The sequence below is a fragment of the Pholis gunnellus genome (assembly GCF_910591455.1).
Source record: "Pholis gunnellus genome assembly, chromosome: 14".
In the NCBI taxonomy this organism is placed as follows: Eukaryota; Metazoa; Chordata; class Actinopteri; order Perciformes; family Pholidae; genus Pholis; species Pholis gunnellus.
This window is the reverse complement of record NC_136541.1, coordinates 12,676,385-12,698,886: the sequence shown is the minus strand read 5'-3', so window position 1 is coordinate 12,698,886 and position 22,502 is coordinate 12,676,385. Positions and strand designations below refer to the sequence as shown.

The window sequence follows — 22,502 nt, the reverse complement described above, 5'->3', positions numbered from 1 at the left end:
AATGTACGTAGTAGCACTGGAATAAATCAACTTTTAATGGATGGCAAATGGGTTTAACATGTTCTCTGTAAACTGTTTGCTGTTCCTTCATTTTGCAGGTGAACTTTTGTCCTAGCAAGGAGAGACACCAAGGTCAAATCATTAAAGACTATCTTCAGCTATGACCATAACTGTCTTCTTCTTCTTGGCGGCTAATAGACAGACCTTTAATCTGAAATCACTTCTTTTGCTTTATTTTTTCATTAAATCAACGAAATAACAATCTGAAACTTTTTCACACAAGGTCCACCCCAAGGAGAAGGGAAATGACAGCAGCTTAAAGCCAATTGTGACAGTGGAAGGTGAGTTGGCGCATGTGTTGACAGATACAGACATCACATGTCGCTTCCTGGAAGACTGTGAGGCAGGGACATCCTAAAACATGATTACTGGAGGATGTATTGACATAAACGTAAACATCGCTACAGAGGACACACAGCTGCTGAGGCGCTGTTCCAAGGTGAACTATGGGCTGTAGGCAACACGCACGCACGCACACACTGAGCCATTAATGTTCAAATAACAAGCTCATGTCCACATGCACGAACAAGGCTCAGCCTGGTTAATTACAGCCAAATCAGGAGGGACTTGGCAGCAGACCGGTATCCCACCAGAGTGGCAGAGTCAGTCACCCTGTAGTTGTTGCTACACAACCCCAAAGACATGCTCCTCTGCTCATCGTCCCTCCAAATAGTACAGCATCATTAAATTAAATATTGTGTTGATCATTTCATATATGATGAGGGTAATGTGTGGTTTCAAATGTGCACTAATAAGAATGTTGTTTCATAGTAAAAGACTAAATGGAAAATGACGACCAATTTATCCACAAATACCCGGCTTACTTAATGTCCTGAGCAGATAAGCTTCCCAGTATTTCCTGCTGTAATAATGTCCGTCTCCTAATGAGCACAGTTAATTCATCCAGCTATTACTTATTCTTGTGTTGGAAGTGTGAAAGGCAAGAAAAAAGGAATTAAATTACCAGAGATCTCCCCTAGAGGGTACTGAAGATGAATCCACAGCGAGAAAAGACAAGAGGGGCAGGTTTCAGAGGACTGAGGATGACCCTCGGACTGGGGAAGGACAGGAGGGGGGGGGGGGGGGGGTTGAGGATTATCCCAGAGTGTGAAAAGGTCCTTCGGGGACAGCTTTTGGCAAGCAGGCAAAGTCATTTATTGAATTTATTACAGGCCTCACTTTTGTCTGCCCTGGGAGCTAATAGGTAGCTGCTGCATTATGCGTAATGCCCTCCCTATCACTTCCAGCTAACGTGGTTTGGCATACTCTTGGGGATATCGGAGCGAATAGGAGTATTGATCTTGGTTTTGGCCTTTTTTTAATGCACAATGCTGTAGTGGTCGAGGGTGGGTGTGAAGGGCCTTTTAATTCCAACAAATGTTTTTGGAGTGTCATTTATACCAGCATTAATCACTTCTCTCATTCTACCTACCTATCTGAATCTCTTCCTATGTTGCTCGTTTCTCTCCCTGAGATCGGAGGCAGAATGAACTGATACAGATGAGGTTGTCTGTTGGAGGCTGCTGTAGCTTCCCTGCTTCATTTAGCTCTGAAGGATGAAAAGAGCCTTTTTTTCCTGAGCCCTCAAGCCATTTTTCAGGACTTCCAGCACGAAAGTGTGCATCCATGTATCTTCTTTGTGTATGTGTATATGTGCACTGGGATACACACACATAATGTATACATGTAGCTTTCCATCTGTCCTCCACTTGACAGCATCATTTCAGCTAGAGACTCAGGTCTATGATTACTTCTCACATCATGTACTGTATTTTTATTCGTTATAAAGATTAACTTTCTCTATTCAGCCACCAATACTTAGATTACTCACTACTGCCTCATCTGTTGATGCTTGACCACCCACTATTTAATGATGCACTCAAGGTTTGATTTGATTGATACTTTTGACCCCTTTGAAAGGAATATAAGGCTATTTATTGCCATAATACAGTGTTGGCAAAGGCAAAACATCTTAAAGCCACTTTAAAATGTCAGAAAGGCATGGAGGTCAATGGAAAGATTACCTTGTACGCAAGTCAAAGAAAGTTTATTTGTAGAGCACCTTTCGAACACAAAGGCACACATACAACATTTATAAACACCAAAACCAAAGTTCTGCTTCATGGTGTGATTCAACTCTACTCACTTTTGGTCCCAGGTACTTTTCTTGATTTCGTTTTCCACTGCAGATAGTACAACCTCAATGTAGCTGGGATTCTTAGCTGAAAACTGCCATTGCATCATCTTTAACGCGACAGAAATGCAGTGTGTTCTCTCATTTCAACGTCCGTAGCCTACTTTGTCAATTGACCGTGGTGTGGTATACAGGCGGGCATTTTATTAAATCTGATTAGAGTTGATAAAATAAATTCTAGATTGGCTATTTAGAAATGGTGTGTTTGTGCAGAATGTGCTTCATCGTGCATGTGATGATTCTAGTGACAATTCTCTCTGACCAATCAGTGGTCCGCAGTGATTAAACTCCACCTTTTAACGGCTCAGCTCACACTGAACCTTGACCGAGTGAAACAAAGAAAAGTACCAGGTGATATCCACTTTTGCTGAGGGAAAACCAAAAAAAACAACAGTTCCAAGCGGGTTGAGTGGAGCCGTGGTGTACCATGCAGTGGAAATGTGGCATTAAACTTGTTTTATCTTTGAGCAGAGCCGGACTAGCTGTTTCCCCCCTGTTTACAGTCTTTATGCTAAGCTAAGCTATAGTTTAATAGTTATGGCTTCATATTGACCGTACAGATATGAGAGTCTGATCTGACGCTCAGCAAGAAAGCAAATAAGCATATTTCTTTAACATTTGCTTTCGCTCATTTGACATCGATTTAAACTTTTGATTCATGACTTATTTCAAATGTATAACATATTGATCTAACACAAGACAGGGAGACCTTTATGTATGCTTTGTTTTACATGTTAGGCCTTTGCTTACAGTATACACTCCCGATACACGACTCTCGCATTGTTCTGCATGTCATTTGCAGCTGAGCAGGCAGTAGAGGACATGCACAGCAACAACAGATGAGCTAGCCCCGGGCCAAGGCCACTGGTGGGACTCTGTACTCACTTGAGAAAGTGGGCTGCATTATGTTTTTACTCTACTGTAGTGTGTGTGTGTGTGTGTGTGTGTGTGTGTGTGTGTGTGTGTGTGTGTGTGTGTGTGTGTGTGTGTGTGTGTGTGTGCGTGTGTGTGGAGAGGGGGGGTCACTACAGATGTCCTTGCCTTGAGCTTTCTCTATCTGCGCTGCCCTGGAAGAATCGCTGGCACAGAGTGACGTCACATTAAACAGCAGGAGTCAGATACACACATCTTAATGAACATGCAGTAAGACAGTTACAATGAGAAAGAAAAAAAACACCTGCACTTTGCTACATGTAATGATATCACAAAATCAGGGGGAATTTTATAAATGTTGCCGCTATTTTATTCTATTCTTCATATGTGACAAAATACACAATGTCAAAAGATATAGGGCAAAGATGTTCACTGGGTTAGCCATATTTGGAAACGTTAAATGCAGCAGAGGAAAGGTAAGTGGGAAAGAGAGACAGTAACTGGGATATAGAGAGAGAGAGCAAACTCAGTGAGGGAGAGATTGGCGATCAACCGTCTAAGTGAGAAACACAGGATCTTGCTGCCCTCTAGTGCCAAACTCTCCGGTTCCCTCTGTGACAACAACACAATATGACACAGCTGAGAGGAGAATTAATTATTCATAAATGACGGGATGATAAAGCAGTATTTTCTACAGATCTTAGATATGAAATGTAATTGATTATACAGTGCTGATATTAAACCCATGCTTTTCTCTAAAAATATGTGTTATCTTGTGGATAATCCACTGTTTCTGATTGTTTTAAGTGATATCCGTAATACAATGCTAGCCTTGTATATGCGCACAGAATAAATATAAATGAGTGAATTGTCAATTTTTTACCCGTGACTTATCAATAAAGTGACGACAATATGACCTTAGCAGCAACAATGTCTATCCAGGTCCTTTTAAAGCACATGTTGTGGGTTACATGCATCATTTTAGGTTAGCTCACCTCTCTCTCTCTCTCTCTCTCTCTCTCTCTCTCTCTCTCTCTCTCTCTCTCTCTCTCTCTCTCTCTCTCTCTCTCTCTCAGATTAACATAGTAGTGCCGGTCAGCACCAGCTCTGGTTTAATAATTGAGCTTTTACTCCCCCCTCAGTTCTCAACACACACAATTGGCCAATCACCCTGCGTGTGTGGAACTGAGCGTCTAACACCGGGAGTGAGTCACCTATGGGTGAGCTGAGTGGGTTTGGTGGACACCCGGCCATTTTACAGTAGGTATCAGTTCCTGTTTCCTTACAAGCTGCCGCTCAAAGTCCACCTGCATGACCAGAGAAACAAGCTGGGGTCAAACCGGTAAGAGACGCGTTTTTTTCAGTTTTCTTTGATTGTCTTAAGGACAAACATGCTCTGTGTTATCAATGTGTTCCCACTTTGTCACAGTTTCATGTTTCAGTGTAGCAAACACCTGTGCAGCGGCTTGCTGTGAGTCACAACTCAACTTGAACTCTGTTATTAGTCGAGCCCGAGCTGTACTGTAGTCATGTTGCGGTCACTCTCTGAGTAGTTCTGCTGCAGCAGAGTCTGATCAATGAGTTTAAAAGGGATTTTCTACTACTGGAACATTACAGGTAACCATTTTACAAACAAATCAGGTGTGTTTTTACAATCCAAACACTTCATTTATGTTCAGTATGAAAATCTATTAGTAGACCATTGATACGGGCTTGACCTGCGTAATCGATAAACAATAAGTCTCACAGCATTATCAAGTTTAAAGATGCTATATTGAATATTTGTATTACAATGAATCACATACTAGCTGTTTAGGCCACGTTTCCACCTGGTATTAACATGTGATCTGTATCCGAATACATTATCTGGATAATGACATCTGATACCTGGGTCTTTGCATTAGTCTGGATGCGTTAACACCTAGTACATCCAGATAACAGATACAGAATAATGCCATGTGTAAAAGTGTAATTATCACCTGTCTCTGCAGCTCCCCTCGGCTCTACGTAACGAACGTTTCAGCCCAAAACTTTACTGTTTTGTTTCACTCCCACTGCTCTCATCAGCTGTTTTCAGACAAAGAAGGCTGCTGTTTTTAGTGAAAAAGCACAAAGAAACTGGACGCTACCTGTTCAGCACCAATCAGCAGACAGACACAACGAGCAACTAGCTGGTGAACATAGTGGAGCATTCTGCAGCTAAAGAGACCAAAAACAGAGCTCAAAGTAGAGTGAATATTGGACTTATGTCATCAAGGTGGACACAAACAAGGCTCTAATTTAATGTTAATTTCTGTTGCTCCGCTATCTGCTGGATGTGTAAATACGGAAATGCTTGCTGACAAGTTTATCAACTTAAAGTTAAACACAGGTGTGGTCCTTTAAGATTAGATTTTAAAAGGAGACTATTTGCATTATTACATGTTGTCTTTATCTTAGAAGAGGAAGTTAAATCAGGATATCACTTTCATGTCTCTTTTTCTTTTTTAAACTGAGAGGTCAATGGAAGGTGATTCAAGTTTTAAGCTCATAAATCTGACTCGCATTCACAGTCATTTAGAGTTAAATTAAATGAGGCTGAAGTCTTGTTAAAATCATACTGTGTGAGCTACTGAGGCTCAAGTGTGTTAATAACACATTTACAGCATATAATGATGGCATATGTGCTGACATGCTTATTATACATAACTAATAACGTATATTCCCCCTTCCCAGTTTCTCCCTCTCCATGCCTCAGAAGGACTGCGTGATTATTTCTTTCTCAATGAATCACCAAAAACGGCCCGCAGCATGAAAAGCTGGAGCAGCAAACTCAAGAGACAAGACCCTGGCAGTGTGGTGGAGTCCTCCTCTAGCGAGAGGAACTCCATTAGTGGCCCACCAGTGCCTGTGTGGGTTACTCACACACCCACACCAGATAATATCACAAATGACGGTGATACTAACTCCACAGGCCGAACTTCCAGCACTCCACCGTACGCTGAGAAGGAGGACAGTAAAGGAAGCATGAAGGACAGACTGAAATCCCTCATCCCTCAGTCATGGGGAGGCATCATCCCTAAATGGACAAAGGAGAGTGACAGTTTTAATGACTCTGAAGCCGGCACCAGTATGATCCAGATCCTGCCCAATGGGACCAGGGTAAGTCCTCCTGTAAGTCCCCTGCTGGAGCGCAGGAACTGGGCAGAATCACTTGGCAACTCCAGCCAGAACTCTCATAAGCCTTTGTTAAGGGAGAGCCCCTCTGATGATCTCTTGTATCAGGGCCCACGAGAAGAATCTCTTCTGACCAGTATCCACCCTGCAGAGTACTACGCTGAGAAGCTGGAGGTCTATAACCTGAAGTACTCTTACTTGAAATCCTGGCCAGGGTTGCTCAGACTTCTTGCAGGACTTCAGCTCCTTTTTGGGGGCATGGTCTTTGCCTGCATCATCGCGTACATCCAGAAAGACAGTGAGTGGTCCAACAGCTACGGACTTTATAATGGTGCGTATAACAATGGGCAAGGCATATCTGGATACAGCTACAGAGGCCCCATGACTCCCTTTGTACTGGCTGTAGCTGGAGTCTCCTGGATTATAACCCTCATTATTTTAGTGATGGGAATGACAATGTATTATCGCACCATCCTCCTCGACGCGCCCTGGTGGCCCCTGACGGAGGCCTTCATCAACGTGGCGCTGTTCCTGCTCTACATGGCGGGTGGGATTGTCTACCTGAACGACTTGAACCGCGGGGGGCTGTGCTACACGACAATAGGCGTTAACCCCATCGTTGCCAATCTGTGCCGGGTTGATGGGGGACAAATGGCGGGAACGGCTTTCATCTTCATCAACATGGCGCTGTATCTGGGAAGCTTCCTGGTGTGTCTGAAGATGTGGAGGCATGAGGCTGCACGAAGGGAGAGAGAGTACTTTGAGAACAAGGTACAGGTCATTCATCCGATGTAGAGTTTAGATGAAAGAGGATCTCATCGCTTCTAAATTTAAAGTGGGAGGCAAATCATTTTCATTGAAAGAATGAAGTGTCTTATTCAAGAGTTGCATTTCTCTGGATATGGAAGGTGATCCTCATGACTTCAGAGCTATGGGGGCAAGTTCCCCTTTAAACCGTTCACAGGATTTGTTCTCAGCTTCTGTAAATTTTCAGCAACATACATGGTTTATCCCCTTCGTGTTTACTCTATGCTGCTCTGTCACACACACTCCCCTTTTGATGGTTCTTTAAGTATATATGACATATCAAACATCCCGTTTATTGTTGACAACAGTCAGGGATACTATTATCGATTGCAAATGAGCCAACAAAACCCCCAAAACCACAACGGAAGATCAAATCCAATAACATTTAAAGTCAGTCAGGATAATCTGCAGTGAGCATGCCATTGGTCAGTATTGATATGTCAGCTTTTTTTTGCTGGCAGTCAACCAGGATTCATCCTAAAGCTGTAAACTGTGTTTTCCTTAACTATATTGACCGTGCAGTGCTCTCTGTATGAGTGTGCCAGAAATAGTTAAATGTGAAGTAGACATTCCTGTTTTGCAACCATGTGTGATGCTTTTTCAGTGCCAATAAATAAAAAAAATATATGCTTAGATTTGCTCAATAACACCAAGCAAACATGAATTAAGAAATATCAATGGTAGCATTGTGTGGCTAGTGAACAAAGTTGCTATTGCCTGTGTCTTTAGTAACTACAGTGACGAGTTTACAGCCACGCTACCGGCCCTGCGAGGCTTTAGTAACGGTAGTGATTTGAGCTAAATGCTAACATGCCATGTTTACCATCTTAGTTTAGCATGTTTTTGAGATATCTCAGTCTGGACCGAATGGCTGAGCAGCATCCCTAGATTCCCGAGGTCATCCTTATGTTCCCCGGGTCCTATATGTGCTTGATATAAACTGATATTGTAAGAGATTGATCAAGGCGTTCTTCAAAAAGTTAATAGTTCAAATTGCAAATGAAGGAAGGGAGGTGGACGATTCAAATGCAGTTTGAATGGTAAAAATCAGCTAAGCCACTGGGGAGATATCAATGGCTTAACTGAAAGAAAAAAAAGGAAACAAATTTGAGGGAGTAGGTTTGATATCAGGCTATAAACTAGGTGATTTCAACATCTGACCTAGAAAAACATTGATGAGAGCATAAAACTCTGTGAAAGGTGTCGTTAATGTGTCGTATTAAGAGGATATTAAGCTGGGAAACATAGGACCCTAACATAGATACGCTCCTGTCGCTAGCATGGCTAAAAACAAATAGCTAACAAATGTGGACTGTACAGCAGTGGCTATTGGCATCTGATCCAATTCAATTAGCACAACATGCACAGCAATCCTTGACACATCCAATAGACTCGACAGAAGTCTATTTATTGTTGTGCCTATAGTCAATTTTGGCCGAGCTACACAAACACTACATTTGTACATTCCCTTCAACAGCTACCAAACATACTACTGTTTGCAAATAGAGTCCATGCTATCGAGCATCACAGCCACCACCTATGGGTGACAAACAGCATGGTCAGCTAGGATGATTGATGTCAAATAAGAAAGAGTGAGAGGCCAGGAGGGAACATAATGGTTTCATCTCCCAGCTGAGGGAATGCAACTTCAGAGGCTTGGCTTGTCAAAGCAAAAACAATGGGGCAGTTTTTCATCCTGGCTGTAGTTATTTCTTTTAATTAGGATTTCTCTGACACGTAGCTTAACCTAAATTTTGCTCCAAGGCGTCTTAGAGAGTTTCTTGTAATGATGACACAGGCCTGCACACGTAGTGGTGTATGGTCATTAAATAATTTAATTCACATGTTTTTAATAATCCTTTTTGTCTTTTACCTTCATCCCCAGGAGGAGTTTCACCAGTCCATCCCACTAGCCCCTCAAAAAACAAAGCACATATCATTCAAGGATGAAACAGATAAGTCTCTGAGTAAAGATTATCGAAATCAAAATGCCCTCATCTCTGAGGTCCACAAGAACCCAGTCAGTGTGAGCAGAGCCCCAGCGTCTGAATACACCCCCAAAGTACACATCATCGCAGATTACATCATGTGAGTGAACATTTAAACTATGCAGGGTTGATATTCTGACTCTGTCATATATAGTATTTACTGTATTCATGTTCCCTGAAACCCTTCTCTACAGAAAGTATCCAAAGATCAGCTGTGTGGAAGAAAGGGAAAAATGCAAAGCCGTCTTCAATGACCAGTATCAGGAATACAAGGACCTCCACAGTGACATCGGCATCACCCTCGATAAGTTCAGACAGCTGGATGCCATGATGGCACGACTCCTCAGTGATGGAAAAGGCCAAGAGGTGAGATGAATGTAAAACAACCTTCATTTAATCACGTCTATTAACCGTACAAACCACTTCTGTGATGGGCTTCCAGGATATAATTTGGGGTGAAAAGGTCATGATTAGGCCTCCTTATTGCACGGACATGTTGAACAAATCTATTTCTACACGATGCCATTGTGATGCATACTGTTGGATGGATGTTTTATGTCACAAACTGTTAACATTCTATTTATCATTTAGGATCGGCAGAGGATTCAAAGCATTTTGAAGAAGTATGAGCAGAAAAAGAGTGTAAGTTTGTTAATAAGTTTAATAATGAGGGCACCCTCATGTTTTCCATCTGCTCACTCTCAAGCAATTGAAAAATAATCTGGCAAATCCAACATTTAACCCAGAGATGTAGTAGAATTGCTAGTGTTGTGTAAACACCCGGGTAGCATTTGTTTGTCTTCAATAAAGCTGTCCACCGATGCAAATAATATTGCTTCCACCATGAAACCGACTCTTGGAAATTCTCATTTAACGCAGCTACATTACAGAATGAATCAGGCAAGACGACAGTTAGCAGAGGAAGACGAAAAGAGAAGAAGAAAAAGACATTTAGGTAATAGAGGTTGCTGCCATTAATCAATACATTATTTTATATATGTGTGTGTGTGTGTGTTTTCACAGGAGCCGGGCTTCCTAGAGAAAAAGGAGCGCTGTGAGTATTTAAAAGCTAAATTAAGCCACATCAAAAACAGAATACGCGCTTTTGACCAGGAAGCCATGGGAAATGGTCGGGCATGAAGACGAACAGAGAGAAATACCTGCAGCACCACAACAAATAACCTTTCTGTCATTGATTTTTTTTTGTCTCCTTTTTGTGTTTTTTTTCGTCCGTATATTGATCGTATTGAATATATATTTATTTTGAATGAAAAACATATTGGACACTTTTTGTATTGGCATCAACATGACATGAAACCTGGTTGATAACACCTGAGCTACAACATTATAAGTTAAATGTTACACGCCGTTTGTGTACTTTCATTACATGTCATCTCACGATTTCTTGTTATATTCCTGTCATTTGTGTCACCGCGGAGGAACAACATGTTGATTCAGTGTATGTTTTAAATCAAAACTCTGTCAGTGATTGCAATTTTTATTAAAAAAAATGAGTTTGTGTGATAAAGGTTCTTTTTTTACTAACACGTATTGCTGTTTCATAGTTGCACTGCCCTTTTGTGTTTTCTCTACAACATTTCTTGGCTCGGCGTTAGTTTATCTTATCTTTATCTGGGCTACTTTGCTTTGCTCCTACCTCCTAACTGTTAGGTGATCCATGATTAGTTATTGTCCTTCAGCTTTGTAATATATTTTATATATATATAATATATTTCCAAATGACTTCAGAAAAACAACAACTGTCATATAACATCAGATAGATAAAATGTACAGGTTTATTATTAAGTGATGTGCTCTCACACTCCTCTGAGGTTAGGTTTTATTTTTTCCAGTTTTCAGTTATCATTTCCAGTTTTATTTTGGTATACTCACCTTTGTCTCTTGCTTCAGATACTTCCTGATCTTGTGTGTTTCCCGTCTGTGTTTGTCTGCCGAGCCTGTTTTCACCTGTTCCTCATCAGCCCTGCTGTCACCTGTCCCTTGTTATCGCCCTCCTTTCTTGTGGGTTTTAGTCTGTGTGCTTCCCTTTGTCTGGGCCAGTTCCTCTGTTTCAGTGAGTGGACAAGCCTTTCTTTTCCTTGTGAATTTACAGTGTTTATCGGAACGATCTGCAGTAATTTGACTTTTTTACGTTTTTTGGACACCTTTGCTTGTTTCCGGACCAACAAAACCCTACAAGTCAAGACTTTGCATTCTACCTGCATTCTTCGTGTTCAAGTCTTTCATTTGAGTTCTTTGTCTGTACCAACGAAAATGAGCTCAGTAAAATTATCTGAAATTATCTTTGGTATCATTTTTTAACGTAACGTTAGTTCTTCATGGTTGTCTTGGTAGAATGCTGTCGGATTGGTACCAACAAAGAAAATTAACATAAGGACAACTTTTTAATCTTTGGGTTTGGGGTAAGGTATCAAGTATTTTCCGTCCAAAAGGCTCAAGTCCAAGTGAAGTCATGTATCATTGGTTTAAACTCCATGTTGAGCTGCAAGTCTCTTTTTGATTTTGTTGAATCTAAAGTCATTACATTTAAGAGTCCAAGTCATGTGACTGGAGTCCACAACTCTGGTCCCTTCTGCTATAAAATCACATCTGCATGTTTTACTGGTTTACATGTTGGACTACATCGACATCTGCTGTCAGTATTGCCTTTAACACTTCAAACCTTATGGAACTGCCTTGAGGACTGCCCCTAACAATAACTTTAAGAATCATTCAACTGTAAATGATTTTCACAAGTTGTCCAGTTGTTTGGTATAGCCTCTGTAAAATGTCAGGAAACACTATCTGAAATGTATTTATTTCATAATTTATTGTTTCAGTTCTGATTGGCTTCAATGTATGCAGGCAATGGATTCACTGTATGACCGCCTGCCATAATATTAATAATAATTTCAATAAATTAATTATGAAGTTCTCGTTTAGAGTAAACCTTCTACTTTGCTTTGAAAGATTCAGTTACAACAGTGTATTACATGAAAACAGTAGACTCAACCCGATGAAGTGTTTAATCTTTAATTTGAAGGCAGCCATAGCCTGTAAAGGGTCTACGAGTGAGCACGTGGAAGCCGTCGGGTCAGCAGGTTGAATGTGCTGCTGCTGAGACACACACAGACGCTCCGCGGGTTTCGTTTGCAGGAAAGTATCCATCCTGAGAAATGACTGGGTTTACGATCGTCGGGGAAGTATAAAGAGGACACCGCGGAGACTCAGCGATATGAGAACAGCTGAGCTGGACGGGTGCGAAGTTGAGGGACGTTTTCTACAGTGCGAGGTAAGTTGTGTAGTATAATAGCTTATAGCTGATCATTTCATTGTTTAAGCTGTTAGACGGGTCACATTTATATTTCCTTTTACATTTGATTCATTATGTGACCTGTTGAATGTTTTAAGAAGTCTTTTAAACATTAATAATAGACGTTTAAAGTGTTGGTCAGGTCCTACACTTGGAGTGGAAAGTAGACAGAAGCCACATATTTAAGTACGATTTAATTTCTTTGTTTTAATGTGTTTTGTATCATATCAAAATAAACACATTTAGTTTGTTTTTCTAACTTTCTGAGAGCAAAACTGAAAAGTAAAATAAACGTAAACGACTGATCTGCCACACTTGGCTTCTCCTGTAGCTTCCCCTCTTCTCTCAGTTAGCTGACACTCAGCAGGTGCACTCAGGTAACATATATGTCTGTGGTTCTGCAGGCCTCTTATCTGCTTTCTTTCTGAATTATTGAAGACTGCTGGGTTCAGTTCCTCTGGAGTGATGAAGCGTGGGTCAGTGATACCAGCGACAGGGTTCAGGGATGGGCTGAGGTGAATGAAGCGCAGAGAGGTGCTTTAAAAACCTGGCCACATCAAATTAACAAAAAGAACAAGCATTTGGAGTATTTATTTTTCTGCATTCACATTTTCAATTTTAAGAGACAATTTACTCATGAAGGCATCACTTCAGAGGATTGAGACAACATAGAATTGATGATTTGTCACCTTTTAAAGCTGCTGTTAAATGTGGTCATTTTGTTATTATGGTGCTGAAACATGTACAAACAATGTGAAGTGATGACAAGGAAATTGTTTTTTCCATGAATTCATTTATTCATTTTTCCCTCCCTCCTCCAGGTGAAAATACAACAATATCCTCAAAACCATGTATGAGCCTCGGTACTACGATAGCCCCCCTGTGTACAGCCCGCCTTACAGCGCCAACTCCCAAAGCTTCTATCCCCCCAGAAGCGTCAACCCCCCCCAGAGCCAGTATGCCCCCTACACCTACAATGCCCCCCCTGACTCCAACTACATTGAGGAGAAGCCTCAACACTTCTATCGCTGGTTTTCTCCTCCTGGTTTTGTCAAAACCTTCGAAGGAGCCACAGTACTCATGTGTTTCCTCATCTTCGCCTGTGTGGCTTCGACCCTGGTGTGGGACATGAATGGGTTTGGCTACGGGGGCTTTGGTGTCGGGGCTACAGGGGGGGTTGCAGGGATGGAGTCGGGGTATTATGGAGGCAGCTACGGCTATGGTGGCTCCTACATGACGCCGCAATCTGCCAAGTCGGCGATGATTTCCATGGCGGCAATTAACTTCCTAGTGTCACTGGGCTTCCTGGTGGGGAGTTTCTCACGGTCTCGGATCATGAGGGGATGCAGGTTCTACCTCACTGTGTTCATTTGTGATATCATCTTAGCTGTCCTTCAGGTGAGTCTCACCAAATATTACAGCAGCTTATTACAAATCCAGCAGACACAAAGAAGCATTTGAAGTTGTGTTTCTGGCCATTTGATGAATGTGGGTCCAATAAATAGTCTACTTTTAGCTCTATACCTTTGGTCTCCACCAACTTCTGAGGTCAATATCTGTCTCTTCAGCTGCTAAATGCTCCACTGTGTTCAACAGCTAGTTGTTAGCTGTGTCGATCTCCTGTTTAATGGTGAGCAGGTAGAATACAGTATGATTATAAGAGCTTTTTGCAGACAGCTGCTTTCTGTCTGGAAAGTTGCAGGACAGAAAATCAAAACAATGAGCTGAAAGGTGCTAACAAGCTCAGTTGAGGTGAGGGTAACATATACATATTACATATTAAGGTTATAGTTCTGAGTTGTTTCATCAAGCGACCCCTTTCCTATAACAGTCATTTACATCCATTGTTAATGGATGTAACAATATTGATTAACGCAGCTTTAAGTTTGTTATGTCTCTATCTTCCCCAACATCCTGTTTCAAAAGGGAAATACATTTCATTAAAGGCTCTCTAGACAGAATTCAGAGCATATCTATTGCCTCCACATGGCTCTCAACATGCTGACAGCTGAGCCGGTGGCTAGAAGCTAATGGCGCTAACAGAGCTAACGGCAACAGTGCTGACAGAGCTGACAGAGTGTGGGTTCTATGCTTCCACGACGACACTATCAGCGGTAACCAGCATATTAGCTCAGTGCTAATAAGCTCACATGCACTAAAAGGCACACATGGCCGGCCTGGTTTGCTGCTATATTAATGCTCTGAATGTTGCAGAGAACCTTGAAGAAAGTCATGACGCCATTGGACCTTTAGAGATACGACGTAACACTAAACCAACTACGCGTGGCAGAAACATTTTTGAAACTGTAATGTTCAGAGAATTGTCTATTTTTTTATATGTTGCTCCGTGTTAAATAAATGTGCCTTTCTTTTGACTCCCAGGGCATCATCGACATCATCTTTGTGATCGGGGTGAACCCGATGTCTCAGAGCTCACAGAGCATGCTCTACAATCCCATGCTGATGATGTGCCAGAACATCCAGGGCAGCCCCAGCCTCAGCGGCAGCGTGGGGGCCGGTTTTCCAGGGGGGTTCCCCATGTACAATCAATACCTGCACCACTACTGCTACATGGACCCGGAGGAGGTCAGTGGGATTCTTCTATTTCATTCTATTCTCTTCTATTTTATTCTATGCTGATCTATAATTGTCTCTCTTTTCTCAGGCGGTTGCGTTAGTGTTGGGTCTGATGGTGGTGTTGGCCCTGTCCCTGTCTGCTTACTACGCCTACAAGACCCGCAGCAAGATTTGGCATCACGGCAAAGCTAACATCTACTGGGACGAGCCGCTGGTCAGGTCATCAGAGGGCCAGGATGTACAGGATTGGGTGAGTAATGTCTCTTTATGTTTTATGATTTCTTTCCTCGTGAAATATTAACAGAGGATGAATGTGGTTTGTGTTGTGTAAATGAGTGAGTTAAGATAATATACTAACTACAGTAAGTCCACTAACGACTTGTGGTTTATGTTTATTTCTATATATGCCAGCCAGATAACAAAACAAAAGTCAATATGCACACAACATCAAGTCTCTCAGTTCTTGCTCGAGAACTTTTGGTTTTACAAACTCACATTAATCTGCTGCTGTAGACTCAGAGAACGTTGCTGTTTATCTTTGGCACACCCAGGTATCGGTCTGACTGATCATTAACCAGACTAGTGATAATAGCTGCACACCATTTACAACTGAGCGATAAGCAACGTTATACAATTTCCTGTAAAAGAAAACAGTTCAGGAGACTCTTTCATAGTAAGTTAGCTCATGGTTAAGAGCCAGGTTTTTTAGATCGTCACACCTGCTTTTCCTTTATGACCCTGCATGATCACACGTTTAAGGATGGACTGAAACCAGTCAAAGAAGGTTGTAAATGATTCACTGTGTTTTTTACCAAAGAAGAAACAGTTGTTCTTAAATTAAATAAGCAGTATTTGATGAAATCAGTCTAGTAAATGCTGTGGAAGATTAAAGTGAACGAGAGCCTCAAATATATTGCAGTTGGCAAAATTCTACTCTCAGGCATTTGCATATTAAACCTATTTCTTTTCTTAAACAGAAACATTCAGACATTTATTAATAAACTGTCAATAGCAATGTGTACTTATTGACACCATTCTCTATATAATTTAACCAAAACATTAGAAAAGTACAGTATAAAAGTTTTGTTCTTAACAGTCAGCCTGACAGATTCTTATACTGTACAAAAATATTCTGGTATTTTGGAGTTTCATCCAACCAGAGACCTGCAGCAATTTGGCAGTTCACTTTTTTTTGCCTGCGGTCATGATGTGTGTTAGATAAGCTTTTGTTTATGCGCTGTACACTGTTTGTACCCCACAGCTGTGTCTTTGTCACATTGGAAATTAGGTGACACAACAGTAAAAGCTACAGATGCACAGATTGAGGCAGTGCATCAAAGTGGCCAAAAAATCCTGTGGGAATTGGCAGATGTGGCAACATAAAGAAAACTTCTCCACAGAAAGACTCATAACGTTGACAGCATTGTTCATTGTTCAAATACTTAGAATAACCCATGATTTTGGGGACTTTTAAAGACTTTTCTCTTCAGAAAAATGACAGCTTTGGTAGTTTATTCCAACTACGTATCTTTGTTTTTCAGAATACAGTAAAAGTTTTATATGATAAAGCAGAAATATCCGAGCCACTGTCCCAGACCATCAGTGCTCCATCAGTGCTCCAGCATTTAGCAGGTAGTCATGCTGCTCTAGCGCTCTGTCAAAGCTGTACTGTTTGCGCTTCACAGCGGTAGCCTCATGTGGTATTTAGCAGTGATGAATTTACTAGAGTCTCAGTGTACTATGAATGTATCATGTCCACCATGACTCGTTATGGAAAGGGTAGAAACATATTCAATCAGTTTATCCATTGAGGCCTTGGCCTACATACTGCCTATCACTGCAAAGGGTGTAGCGAGTCACCTCATCGAGATGCAGGCCCTATTCTGGGGCACTCTTGTATTGCAGTGAAGATGCTTGCCTTGCAGGGAGGCATATATAATGTATGTGGCATGTATAATGTATAAAAAGGGTTGAGTTTCCTCAGTGTTGCTGTGTGAATCCCTACAGACTGTGGTGGCGCTAAATGATTCAGTATGCGAAGGGTCTGCCGCAGATTAGACTCCTGGCAAAGAAGTCATTTCCTTGTGTTTTGTGCTTCAGTCGTACTTACCAGAACTAGGAAAAGAGTGGTGATTGAGAGAAAAAGGATCACGAGATTCATAGCAAACACAGCCGAATGTTTGACAATTGTATGTTGATTGAATTGAACAGGACAGTCCAATTAATATTTATCAACATGAGAAACCCAATTATGAAGTGATGAGGTGTCAAGTATGCAACTTTTCCCTGCAGATTAAATGTCCTAAAATGGTTTATGCTATAAAGAAATATATTTTAAAAAGCAAATAGGTGATCAACAGATCACTGTTTTTTCAGTGTAAATCAGAAAAAACTCAAACTCATCACTTTGGGATCTAGAGCTGAAACAATTAGTTGATTAATTCATTGGTTGATTGCCTGAATTTTTATCAGCAATTTTTTTGTTAACCAATGAATTGTTTGAGTTTCTAGTGCCAGCTTATTAAACGGGCTCTGGAAAAGTGTGATGCCTCTATAAGTGATTCATCAAGAAAATAAGCAGCAGCTTAATCTGTGATGAAAAGAGAAACTAAAATCTCCCTCTCTCAGTCTGTAGTCGCAGTTCTTTGGATTTTAGCAAAGATTTTAGAAAGTGTCACTTTCACAAACACTGACTGGACTCAACAGCGCGGGAATTAAAAACACTGGAACTGCACAAAGCAGCGGCTGTCACTGCACCTTACTGCTGCAGTGTATCAGATTCCCTGCTGCTTTCTGGGCGTTCGTTTCCACATAGAGGATCATCCTCCGGCTCCACATTCATGAGATCTATTTCACAGGCTGCTTTTTCCAGACATTTGCATCAGCTCACTGGGGCCGATCCAGAAATAGGTCAAAGACTAGAAGTCATTAATGATGCATTATACAGTATAACAGTAGATTACATGAGACATAATGCAGTTTTTGTGTTTGGTATTCTCTTTCAGAGGATGATTTCTTATGACCATGCATTTTTTGTAATGCTTTTTACCCACTTCGGTGCTCTGCTGCATGTTTACCTGATAGTTCAGAAAGATGGAACAGCAGAAATGTTTGTTCCACTGATTTCACTCCTTTCTCAACCTCTCTCAGTGTGCTCATGGTGACACACACACACACACACACACACACAGACACACACACAAACACACATCTCCGCTGCTAACATGCGTTTCATGTCAGACACAGTTCAGAAAATTGGTTTTGTGTGTTTCCGTCCAATTAACTGGTTGTGATAGTTGTTGAAAGAAAGGATTTAGGTGAGGTACTGATCAGCGGGAAGAGACTTCTGCTCTCTTTTCCTTTCACTGCCAGTGTGGTCACTGCAGGGCCAAGGCTACGTGTGTGTGGGTGTGTGTGTGTGTGTGTGTGTGGGTGTGTGCGTGTTTGTATCTGTCTGGCTACATGCAGGATGTCTGGCAGTGACACAGCCTCTCTCATCTGAGTGTTTTTGAGCGCAGCGTAGAGAGCTCTCCAGCTCTGTACTTCACTGCTTATGTGACAGATTTAGTGCAGAACATTTTTTTTTTTCCAGCGTACAAATGCATTTGATTTCTCCAGAGGACTTTCTCACACATATCACGTTGCTAAATTTGGCCTTATGTTTCAGAATACTACATAATGGCTACTTTCTGTTTTTGTCTTATACATTTCTGCATGATTGGAATCAAATGAGCTGCACCGCGATGGAACAAAGACCGACATTAAATGAATGGCTTCTGACTTCGTTCTCCTGATATTGTCTTATAGGTGAACCTTGTTGGAGAGGTGCGCAGCACCCAGCAGGCACCGACCGTTGTTGTGTCAGAGAGAGCAGCACCTCACCTGAGGGCGGAGAACAGTGTGGTCTCCTACGGCAACGGAACAGTCAGCATCCACAGTGAGGGAAATTATAAAAGCAAAAGGTGAGTGACGGTCGCAGAGCCCCCAGCACACCACAGCACGACACAGCTGAACCTTAAAATCAACACATCTTACTTCCTGTCTGGAGTGATGCCTAATGTTTGGCTGCTCTGCAGACAGTTATGAGATAATTATAGAAAATAAATACATTTGTCTTCAGTTGAAATCATATAAATTATAGTGATCTGTTGTCTTATTGTGGCCTTCGTTGAAGTTCGAACAAATATGTGATGATGAATCTGGGTTTTTTTCTCGACCAAAGAGATTCTTCGTCAAACCTCATACGATTAAATCGATTAGTTGATTTAATAGGATCACAAAAGCACCACTTTAAATCTTGTTAACGAGAAATGTGCTCTGAAATTTCTAAAATGTTTTTTAAAAATCGCCTAAAGAAATTGTAGTCGACTAACTGACTAGAGGGGAAAGCCCTAATAGGTTTATATCAGAAGAACTGGGACAACAAGTGGCCCAAAACCAAATTAGGGGGTGTTAAATTAGATAATTTGCTGTCATGGTTTGATCAGATTGATTAGATTGTTTCCACAATGGGAGAGGGAGTTGCAATTTCAAGGAAATGTTCTGCATATTTGCAGAACATTGTTATTGTTAATGATGTTCGGTCAATTGTTGAAGTTCACAGAACAGAGCACAGTAGTTCTTCATTGTTTTTTTGTACTCTGTGTGAGATTGATACATGAGTATAATGACAAACTGTTGAGGCTAAATTAAAATCTGTTATTCCTGAAAAATGCTTTTGAAAAAGAAAAAGAAATGTACTCTGTTTTTTATCATAGATTTAATAAATGTCAAGTGAACACTCGTCATCTAGTGGTTTCGTGTCCACAAACAAAGTGTATGATGAGAACTGTTCTCTATAGACCGTCTTCTGCCTGAAATATGCTTCAGTTCAGTCAAAACACTTCTTGATTTCATACGTAATCAGCTGCATGTGGCCTGCAGCTTAATATTTGGAGAGGATAATGACGCATATCATGTTTTCAGGCTCTTAAATGGTAAATCTCCAAATATATTTACATTTTATACACTATTTGCTGTTCATGACAACAAAAAGCCGATGCCAAAATCAACAACGCTTTTGTTCCTGAATTTGAATTGAATTCCTGAACTTCAACTAAGTAAATCCAACATAAATGAATGCAGCTACAGACATTCAAGCACAAATACACAACCGATCATGTAATACCTTTTGTGTTGCTTCTTCATAGTTTCTTTGCTGACAACAGTAATCATCGGGCCGCAGAGCCGTTGAACCAGAACAGCGGGGTCACAGTTTGCTCCAGCAGCTCCTCAGACGACACTGACAGCATCAGGAGACCGCCTCCTTATCATGTGGAGAAGGAACAGAGAAAGGCCCGAGGGCCCAGGCCTGCTGCTCGGGAGAGGATGGAGTCCCCGTATGAAACTGGTTACACCACCGGAGACACTGCCAATGAGCTGGACGGGGACCGCACAGATGACCTCTACAGGTGGGCCACTATACTCTGCTGCCAGTCAATCCTGCAATCTTGGTGGGAAATAGAGGCAAATTGGTTTTCAATAATTCATTAAAGCAAAAAAAAGGAAATACAACATGAAACACAAATTAAAAGAGAAGTCATTTTTAAATTAAAAAATAAATGAATGGAAAAAGGATAAAGTATTATAGGCCTCAAGCCTGAGTTACTGTAATCCAGCTGGAAGACTTTAATTTAATTTAGTTTCACTGAAGAGCTGTACATTATCTACGTGCTCATCCAGATGCTTTTTTTGTAGTTTAAGGCAGGAAAGGGCTATGTTGGCTATTTGAAGAAAGAAAAGCTCAGTGTCAGTTTTAAAAGAAAACCTTAATTAAACGCAAATGTTATACCAATCTGAGAGGAAGCCTTACCTCCTCTGGCTTGACATTTTCTTATTAATCACAATATTAATGAAGCGACTGTGTGCCCTGCCCTGAAACAGTATTCATATTATTATAGAAGAAAATGCTGTAATACTACAAATGCTATCAAGCATCACTACCGTCTTCAAGGCAACTTGGTCAACGGTTTGAATTATTTTAATTAAATACTGGTAAGAAGACTGATAAAAAAAAAATTGTAATTCTCTTTTTGCCACACTGCCTCTATAATAGTTTAAATGTAATAATCATTTTATGTTGTCATTTTAATATCCCACCCCAGGTTGTACCCAGAGATAACTTCAGACGAGCAGCGCCGGCAGTACAAGAAGGAGTTTGAATCCGACCTGGCCTGCTATAAGAGCCTCTGTGCCGAAATGGATGCTATCAGCGACCAGATGCACAAGCTGAGCCGAGAACTGGACATGTTGGACGAGGACTCCGTGAAGTACCAGGTAGAGAAAAACAGGAGGCAGGAGCTCAGAGTGGAAAGATTCAGGGCCGACTGCCAGGAGACCGTCATAGCTGTGCCAATATAATAATTGTCTTGTATTGTTTATGATATAAAATCAATTCAGTGAGAGAATTTCTATTTCTATTTTCAGGGTGTGGCAGACGAGTATAACCGACTGAAAGACCTGAAAAAGGTGAGTGGAATCACATCTGTGGTATCATAATGTGCGATTACGTTACTAACATACAATCATTTGATACTTTGGAAAATATATTTATTTTCTTTCCTTTCTAAAATGGGAAGTAAAATCTCAGACAAGACACAACAAAACAGCCCATTTGGCAAATAACCAGCCGTAAAACTACAACTTGCTAGCTAGCTTGCTTTCCAAGCTCGCTGTTTATTCAGATAACGTTGTTTAAAGAAACAATTCACCTCAAAATGTAAAATACATATTTTACTTCTTACCTGTGGTGCTATTCATCAACGTAGATTATTTTGGTGCGAGGTGCCTAGTTTTGGAGATATTGGCTGTAGAAATGTCTCCCTTCTCTCCAATATAATGGGACTAGATGGCGCTCTGCTCTCAAAGCGCCAAAGAAATGAATTAAAGAAACTCAACAGCATTGTCTCTTTCCAGAAATCATGACCTGATTACTCAAGTCTCTTGTTGTGAGCAGGTTATCCTCAGGAAAAATGAGAATTTTTGATTTTGAAGTGAACTGTTCCTTTAACATCTGCTTGTTTCAATTTCTTTTTCTTCTAGACGTCAGATTGCCAAGCAAAGAAGAAGCAGTGCAAAGAGCTTCGGCAAAAGCTTTTCCACTTCAAACGTCTGGTGAAAACCTTTGACCAAGGTCTTTGTTAGTGCGTCTTTAAAATCTGTCCAAACGGCGACAGGGTTTGACATGAAACAAGGATTGATCCTCCATTTTCTCTCCAGTTTTACTGCTCTGCTATTTGAATTGTTGAACAGTTCGGCCCTCAAACCTAGATTAGATTTTACATTTCAATGTAAATTTGAATTTGTTTTAATCGTTACAGAATGTTGTAGTATGGTAATGAATGTTTTTATACAGAACTAATGAATGAAGATATGAGTATAAAGGATGGAAATGAATGAGCAGATAAGACAGGCCGATTAATTCACATTCATGAAAACACTTCTACATTTATGGTACATGTTGCAGTGTTTATTTGGCATTCTTCATACAGATGTA

The 22,502-nt window shown here is 40.9% G+C and overlaps 2 protein-coding genes across 3 annotated transcripts; both read left to right on the top strand.

Moving 5' to 3' along the window:
* Positions 1 to 4,421: 4,421 nt before the first annotated feature.
* Positions 4,422 to 10,515, top strand: LOC306706792 (MARVEL domain-containing protein 2-like). Its single transcript, XM_079174012.1, has 6 exons — positions 4,422 to 4,469; positions 5,843 to 7,054; positions 8,976 to 9,178; positions 9,273 to 9,444; positions 9,670 to 9,720; positions 10,102 to 10,515. The coding sequence occupies exons 2-6, from the start codon at positions 5,918 to 5,920 to the stop codon at positions 10,216 to 10,218; spliced, it is 1,680 nt and encodes a 559-aa protein (XP_079030138.1). The 5' UTR covers positions 4,422 to 4,469; positions 5,843 to 5,917; the 3' UTR covers positions 10,219 to 10,515.
* A 1,670-nt stretch (positions 10,516 to 12,185) lies between these two features.
* LOC306706373 (occludin-like) lies at positions 12,186 to 22,486 on the top strand. Of its 2 annotated transcripts, none has more exons than XM_079173432.1 (9): positions 12,186 to 12,370; positions 13,213 to 13,789; positions 14,774 to 14,977; positions 15,057 to 15,218; positions 18,776 to 18,930; positions 20,176 to 20,418; positions 21,112 to 21,283; positions 21,434 to 21,475; positions 22,049 to 22,486. In XM_079173432.1, the coding sequence occupies exons 2-9, from the start codon at positions 13,241 to 13,243 to the stop codon at positions 22,148 to 22,150; spliced, it is 1,629 nt and encodes a 542-aa protein (XP_079029558.1). In that variant the 5' UTR covers positions 12,186 to 12,370; positions 13,213 to 13,240; the 3' UTR covers positions 22,151 to 22,486. The 2 variants fall into 2 exon arrangements, with proteins under 2 accessions (XP_079029558.1, XP_079029557.1); XM_079173431.1 differs by having other exon boundaries at positions 20,158 to 20,418.
* Positions 22,487 to 22,502: the final 16 nt, after the last annotated feature.

Excerpts from the sequence above, each read along its gene's own strand:
- LOC306706373 (XM_079173431.1), top strand. The coding sequence starts at position 13,241 with ATGTATGAGCCTCGGTACTACGATAGCCCCCCTGTGTACAGCCCGCCT. Across the intron at positions 13,790-14,773 it reads TCATCTTAGCTGTCCTTCAG|GGCATCATCGACATCATCTT; the intron begins GTGAGTCTCACC and ends TTTGACTCCCAG. Across the intron at positions 18,931-20,157 it reads GGAAATTATAAAAGCAAAAG|TTTCTTTGCTGACAACAGTA; the intron begins GTGAGTGACGGT and ends GCTTCTTCATAG.
- LOC306706792 (XM_079174012.1), top strand. The coding sequence starts at position 5,918 with ATGAAAAGCTGGAGCAGCAAACTCAAGAGACAAGACCCTGGCAGTGTG. Across the intron at positions 9,179-9,272 it reads ATCATCGCAGATTACATCAT|AAAGTATCCAAAGATCAGCT; the intron begins GTGAGTGAACAT and ends CCTTCTCTACAG. Across the intron at positions 9,721-10,101 it reads AGTATGAGCAGAAAAAGAGT|GAGCCGGGCTTCCTAGAGAA; the intron begins GTAAGTTTGTTA and ends GTGTTTTCACAG.